Consider the following 6837-nt stretch of genomic DNA (forward strand, 5'->3'; position numbering starts at 1 on the left):
GAGCCCAAACGTTCCCAGGATCCCTAAGCCTCCGCCCCAGCGCGCAGCTCTCGGCGGAGGAGGGAGCCGTCTGCAGGACCCTGGCATCCGGTCCCCCAGCCTCCGCCCTCCCCTGGGACCTCGCGGCCTCCCGCCCACGGCTTTTCCCAGCCCTGCCCCTCGCCCTCCGCTCCAGCCGGAGCCCAAACGTTCCCAGGATCCCTAAGCCTCCGGCCCCAAACGGGACTCGCAGCTTCTGCGCCTCCTGCTCCGCTCACTCTTCTTTGTCTCAGCCTTTACATCTTTTTCCCCAGGTTCTCTCTCCTTGTCCCCTTCTTTCTGTCACTTTGTGCCTCCCCCATTAGTTACTCCCAGGAGCCCCTCCCTGGATTTAACACCACGCTGCTAATTCTCAGCCCCCATCTGTGAGTTTGGGCGGCGGAGAGGCCCATGGGGTCCTGATATCCAAGAAGGGGCTCTTTCTGCAGGACTCTGCTGGGCCGCTCAGCCATGCCAGAGGGAGCCCAAGGACTGAGCCTCTCCAAACCTAGCCCAAGCCTCGGGTGTGGCCGAAGAGGTGAAGTGTGTGACTGTGGCACCGTTTGTGAGACTCGGACAGGTGAGCCCAGAGGCAGAGGTGCAGCGTGTGGGGCATTTATTCCTGGGCAATGCTGGCAAAGCAGGGTGATGGAGACAGCCCAAGGCCAACTCGCACAAAGCTCCGAGTCTGGTGGGGGAGGCGGGCCCATCCCCAGGCAATGACAGACCAGAGGGGGCAGCGCTGGGCAGAGTGGTCAGGGCTGTGATCAGGCTGTGATCGTGGATCCTCTGAGCTCTGAAGGTCAGGGGAAGGTTCCTGGAAGTGGGAACATCTCAACTGAGAAATGGAAGATTAGGGGGAAGGAGTTGGGCAAAGACAAGGAAGAGTATTCTACATGCAAGGAACAGCATGTGCAAAGGCCCAGAGGTGAGAAAAGCCTGCATGTAAGTGACTGAAAGAAGTTGAGTGTTACTGGAATGCAGAGTGTAAGAAGAAGGGTGGCCGTGGGAAGAGAACTGGCTGGAAGGATCTGTGTCGGCCACATTGCCCAGTGCCCTGTGGATCTGAGGATTTTGGACTTTATCCCCGGGGGCAGGAAGGGGTTATACTCACAGCAGTGACACAGTCAGATGGGCAAATTAATAAAGGTCTACCTAGCTGATTCATGAAGGTGGATTAGAGAAATGGAAGCCAGAAGTCCAGAGAGGACCGTGATGGGAGAGGATGGGACTGGACCAAGGCAGGGCAGTGGGGAGAGAAGGAAAGAACTTATGGGAAAGCTGTTGGACAGGAGTGGGTGAGGGTGTGGGCTGAATGCATGAAAGACTGTGGAAGTCCGGTGCATGGGGAGATTTCTCTGATCTCCTGTTCCACACCCCAGCAGCTCCTGCAGCCCCCACCATGACCTCCCCCCGAGGTTCTGGGAGCTCCACATCCCTGAGCACAGTGGGCTCTGAGGGGGATCCAGCCCCGGGACTCACTCCAGCCTGCTCAGCCTCCAGGCCAGAGCCCCTTCCAGGGCCCCCCATCCGCCTACATCTCTCTCCGGTGGGGATCCCAGGTTCAGCCAAACCCTCAAGGCTGGAGCGTGTGGCCCGGGAGATCGTGGAGACAGAGCGGGCCTATGTCAGAGACCTCCGCAGCATCGTGGAAGTAAGCCGGGCAGACACGCTAGGGCAGTGGGTACCCAGGCCAGCCCCTTGGCTCCCGTAACCCCAGTCATCCCCACAGGACTACCTGGGCCCTCTGCTGGACGGCGGGGTCCTAGGGCTGAGCGTGGAGCAGGTGGGCACGCTGTTTGCCAACATTGAGGACATCTACGAGTTCAGCAGGTCAGGGGCAGGGGGGACAGGCAGGGGGCATGGATTGGTTGGAGGGTCTATTTCCTAACCCAAACTTCGGAGCTTCGTAGTGTCCTGTCCAGGCTGGTATGTGGGGTTGTGACATGGGGCAAGGATCAGGCATCTGACTGGGAGTGAGGACCCAGAGTAAGGGAGGGGCATAGGGGATGGGAGTCAGAGGACCTGGATGAAGCCCAAACACTGGGACAGGGTCCCGGCATCAGGACGAGGCCTCGGGCTGTGTCAGCTCTGGGCTCACGATGAATCCAAGTATCACGTGGGGCCTGAAGGCCGGGACAGCGTGAGCATGCGTGTGACCCCCTAAGCCTGATTTGCCTGGGACTTTTCCAGTTTTAGCACTGAAAGCCCTCGTCCTAGGAAACTGCTGAGTCCCGGACAAACCAGGATGGTTGGTCGTTGTGGTAAGGAGGACGCTGGGGTCCAAGGATCGTGACACGGAAAAGTGCCTTGACGAGGTCTCCGGATTACAGCAGGATCTTAAGATCATCCTAGCTCTTTAGGTCATGACATGACACCCCTAGGCTCATGCCAGCAGTGACACAAGTTCAAGCTGAGGAATGAGAAGCTGTCCAGGGACAAAGTCTAAGCAGGTTACCATGTTCCGTGTAGCCCTCAGAGGACCCTTCCTCCGGACGTGACATCCCCTTAGGAGATGCTGGCAGTCAGCAAGCCCCGAGCCCCAGCAGACCACTGGGGCCTCAGCCTCCCGGAGGCCTCCCATGGAGGGGTTCGTGGAGGCAGGCGGTTCCTCACCCTCCCCTCTCCCCCGTAGCGAGCTCCTGGAGGACTTGGAGAACAGCAGCAGCGCTGGGGGCATTGCCGAGTGCTTCGTGCAGAGGGTGAGTGGAGGGTTGGGGGGCTCTCAGTCCTAGATGGGGCCTTTGTGGAGCGGGGAGAGCAGGCTTGGGCTAGGATGGAAGGGGGGTTGTGGGAAGCCAGGACCTGGGGTCTCCCTGACTCCCATATCACCCGCAGAGCGAGGATTTTGACATCTACACATTGTACTGCATGAACTACCCGAGGTGAGGGGCAGGAGCCCCTGCCGGGCCTCAGGCCGTGCCCACAAGCTGATGTGCCAGTCACCCTCCCTCTACCCCCGACCCATCCAGCACCGACCCCTGCCAGGCTGTGACAGTAACTGACCTCTCCCTTACTGCCCCACCCCGTCAGACCCTGACCCTTCCCAAACCTTGGCCCCTCCCCAACCCCTCTTGTCCCCACCCACTGGAACTGACAATCCCCCACTGACCTGTGCTGTGCCCCCAGCTCCCTGGCCCTGCTCCGGGAGCTGTCATTGTCTCCGCCAGCAGCGCTGTGGCTGCAGGAGCGCCAGGCCCAGCTTCGCCACTCACTGCCCCTGCAGAGCTTCCTGCTGAAACCTGTCCAGCGCATCCTCAAGTACCATCTGCTGCTGCAGGTCAGCTAGGGCCCCTGGAGCCGGGCTGGGGAGGGTGAGGTCCTGTCCCTTGACCACTGTTGATGCATCTGGAGGGTGGACCCCCTCACCAGTTGGACGAGGCCTGAAGAGGCCTTCTCTGACTTTCTGTACCACGCTGTGCACCTGGGAAGGGATCCAGTCCCTAGAAACTGGGCCAGTGGGCCGGGTGCAGTGGCTCACACCTGTAATCCCAGCATTTTGGGAGGCCGAGGTGAGAAGATCACTTGAGTCCAGAATTTCAAGACCAGGCTGGGCAACATAGCGAAACCTCACCTCTATAAAAATTTTTTTTAAATTAGCCCGGCACAGTGGCTTACAACTGCAGTCCCAGCTACTTGGAGGCTGAGGTGGGAGGATTGTTTGAGCCCGGGAGTTCGAGGCTGTGGTGAGATGTGACTGTGCCACTGCACTCCAGCCTGGGTGATAGAGCAAGACCCTATCTCAAAAAAGAAAAGAAAGAAAGAAACTGGGCCAGCATTCGGTGTAGGGTCTTGCTGGCAGTGGCGCCTGGCACCAGCTCATTCCACTTCCTGTCTCTGCCTGTTTGTCTTCCTCCATCTCTGCCCCTGCCTTTTTTTTGTGTGTGTGTGAGACGGAGTTTCGCTCTTGTTGTCCAGGCTGGAGTGCAATGGCGCGACTGCAACCTCTGCTTCCTGGGTTCAAGAGATTCTCCTGCCTCAGCCTCCTGAGTAACTGGGATTGCAGGCATGTGCCACCATGCCTGACTAATTTTGTTTTCTTTTTTTTTTGTATTTTTAGTAGAGACAGGGTTTGACTACTTTGGCCAGGCTGGTCTCGAACTCCTAACCTCAGATGATCCACCTGCTTCGGCCTCCCAAAGTGCTGGGATTACAGGCGTGAGCCACAGCGCCCAGTCCTACCTTTTTTTTCCCTTTGAGATGGAGTTTCGCTCTTGTCGACCAGGCTGGAGTGCAGTGGTGCGATCTTGGCTCACTGAAACCTCCGTCTCCTGTGTTCAGATGATCCACCTGCTTCGGCCTCCCAAAGTGCTGGGATTACAGGCGTGAGCCACAGCGCCCAGTCCTACCTTTTTTTTCCCTTTGAGATGGAGTTTCGCTCTTGTCGACCAGGCTGGAGTGCAGTGGTGCGATCTTGGCTCACTGCAACCTCCGTCTCCTGTGTTCAAGTGATACTCCTGAATCAGCCTCCTGAGTAGCTAGGATTGCAGGCGCACACCACCATGCTCGGCTAATTTTTGTATTTTTAATAGGGACGGGGTTTCACTATGTTGGCCAGGTTAGTCTTGAACTCCTAGCCTCAGGTGATTTGCCCACCTCAGCCTCCCAAAATGCTGGGATTACAGATGTGAGCCACTGCGCCTGGCCTCTGCCCCTATCTTTATATTTCTCCATCTCCTGTTGCTCTTATTCTCTTTTGCCTTCTCTGTTTTTCTCCCCATCCCTGTGTGCCTGGTGGCTGCCTGACAGGAACTAGGGAAGCACTGGGCGGAGGGCCCAGGCGCTGGGGGCCGCGAGATGGTGGAGGAAGCTATTGTGTCCATGACAGCGGTTGCCTGGTACATCAACGACATGAAGCGCAAGCAGGAGCATGCGGCGCGCCTCCAGGTGGCCCCAGGGTGGGCTGGGGCTTGCTGGATGAGGGAGTGAGCGAGGGGGCCTTGGGGGCGGGTGGGGGGATATCAGTGCCTCAGAGATTGTCTTGGAGGGTTGGCTGGGACAGCACGGCCCTGTTGCTAACCCCCCTGTTTTGGTGTGTATGTGTGTGCTACCTACCTGTGCTTGTCTCTGTGCCCGGCGCACCTGGGGGTGTCCCGGCAGGAAGTGCAGCGGCGGCTGGGTGGCTGGACCGGCCCGGAGCTCAGTGCTTTTGGGGAGCTGGTGCTGGAGGGCGCGTTCCGAGGAGGTGGAGGGGGCGGCCCCCGGTTACGAGGGGGTGAGCGGCTGCTCTTCCTGTTCTCTCGGATGCTGCTGGTGGCCAAGCGCAGGGGGCTGGAGTACACCTACAAAGGCCACATCTTCGTGAGTTTGGGGATGGGGTGGGGCTAGAATACTACCTACAAAGTGTACCTCAAATACTTGTATCTGTGTGCCCAACGGTGTGGGCCAGGGGACCCTGCCACATTTTCTTGAGTTAGAGAATGGAGGTCAAGGGAAGGTTTCTTTCTAGTACATAGAATAAGAGCTGCCCCAATTAAGAGAAAAAGGAAGAAGGCTGGGCGTGGTGGCTCATTCCTGTAATCCCAGCACTTTGGGAGGTCGAGACCGGCAGATCACTTGAAGTCAGCAGTTCGAAGCCAGCCTAGCTAACAGGGTGAAACCCCGTCTCTACTAAAAATACAAAAATTAGCTGGGTGTGGTGGCGAGTGCCTGTAATCCCAGCTACTGGGGAGGCTGAGGCAGGAGAATTGCTTGAACCCAGGAGGCAGAGGTTGCAATGAACCAGGATTGTGCCACTGCACTCCAGCCTGGGTGACAGAGCGAGACTCCATCTCAAAAAAGAAAAGGGAGAGGAAACCCACCATACAGCCTTATGGGGTACATCTTCCTAGAGAGTAGGACCCGGATACACCTCCAAGGGTGTCTCCGTACAAGGGGCATCACTGAGCCCAAGGACTCTGAGCTTGCTGCCCCTCTCTTTCCTTCCAGTGCTGCAACCTGAGCGTGAGCGAGAGTCCCCGAGACCCTCTAGGGTTCAAGGTGTCTGATCTGACCATTCCCAAGCACAGACACCTGCTCCAGGTGAGCGTGTAGTGGGGTCAGACTGGCAGGGATCCCCCAACCTCGAGACCTCACACCTGGCCCCCTGACTCTACTGCAACCCACTCCCAGGCCAAGAACCAAGAAGAGAAGAGGCTGTGGATTCACTGTCTCCAGCGCCTCTTCTTTGAGAACCACCCCGCCTCCATCCCTGCCAAGGTACAGCTCCCGCCACAGCCAGGGGCCCTCTGAGTGCTGGAGACACCGTCCCCCAATAGTACTAGGAGACGCCCCTGCCCAATGCCAGAGCAGTCTCTTATAATGTGATTGCTAAAAGTGCAGAATTCTGCTACTGGGGTTTGAATCTTAGCTCTACCATGTCCCTGCTTTGTGACCTTGGGCAAGTAACTTAACCTCTCTGAGCCTTAACTTCCTCACCTAGAGGAATGATAGCACCTTCATCCTAGGGTTGTGGTGATGATTATAATAGAAGCACTCATCAGCTGGCTGTGGCGGCTCATGCCTTACAATCCCAGCACTTCAAGGGGGTGATGTGGGAGGATGACCTGAGCCCAGGAGCTTGATACCAGCTTGGGCAACGTAGTGAGACCCTGTCTCTAAAAAACATTTTTTAATTAGCTGGGGCTGGCCAGGCACGGTGGCTCACGCCTGTAATCCCAGCATTTTGGGAGGCCAAGGCGGGCGGATCACCTGAGGTCGGGAGTTCGAGACCAGCCTTACCAACATGGAGAAACCCTGTCTCTACTAAAAAAATACAAAATTGGGCCGGGCACGGTGGCTCATGCCTGTAATCCCAGCACTTTGGGAGGCCGAGGCGGG

At 57.6% G+C, this 6837-nt stretch overlaps 1 protein-coding gene across 1 annotated transcript in view; it reads left to right on the forward strand.

The window, feature by feature from the left end:
- Positions 1-6837, forward strand: part of PLEKHG2 (pleckstrin homology domain containing, family G (with RhoGef domain) member 2) — a 14944-nt gene that overhangs the window by 1123 nt on the left and 6984 nt on the right. Inside the window, exons 2-11 of the mRNA XM_011952531.1 lie at positions 468-598; positions 1404-1672; positions 1751-1851; positions 2654-2720; positions 2857-2903; positions 3148-3298; positions 4768-4905; positions 5119-5319; positions 5947-6039; positions 6130-6216. Of these exons, the coding sequence (XP_011807921.1) occupies positions 490-598; positions 1404-1672; positions 1751-1851; positions 2654-2720; positions 2857-2903; positions 3148-3298; positions 4768-4905; positions 5119-5319; positions 5947-6039; positions 6130-6216 (1263 nt within the window). The 5' untranslated portion in view covers positions 468-489. The remainder of the gene's footprint in view (positions 1-467; positions 599-1403; positions 1673-1750; positions 1852-2653; positions 2721-2856; positions 2904-3147; positions 3299-4767; positions 4906-5118; positions 5320-5946; positions 6040-6129; positions 6217-6837) is intronic.

The sequence above is a fragment of the Colobus angolensis genome, unplaced genomic scaffold, assembly GCF_000951035.1.
Source record: "Colobus angolensis palliatus isolate OR3802 unplaced genomic scaffold, Cang.pa_1.0 Scaffold34, whole genome shotgun sequence".
NCBI classification, from domain to species: Eukaryota; Metazoa; Chordata; class Mammalia; order Primates; family Cercopithecidae; genus Colobus; species Colobus angolensis.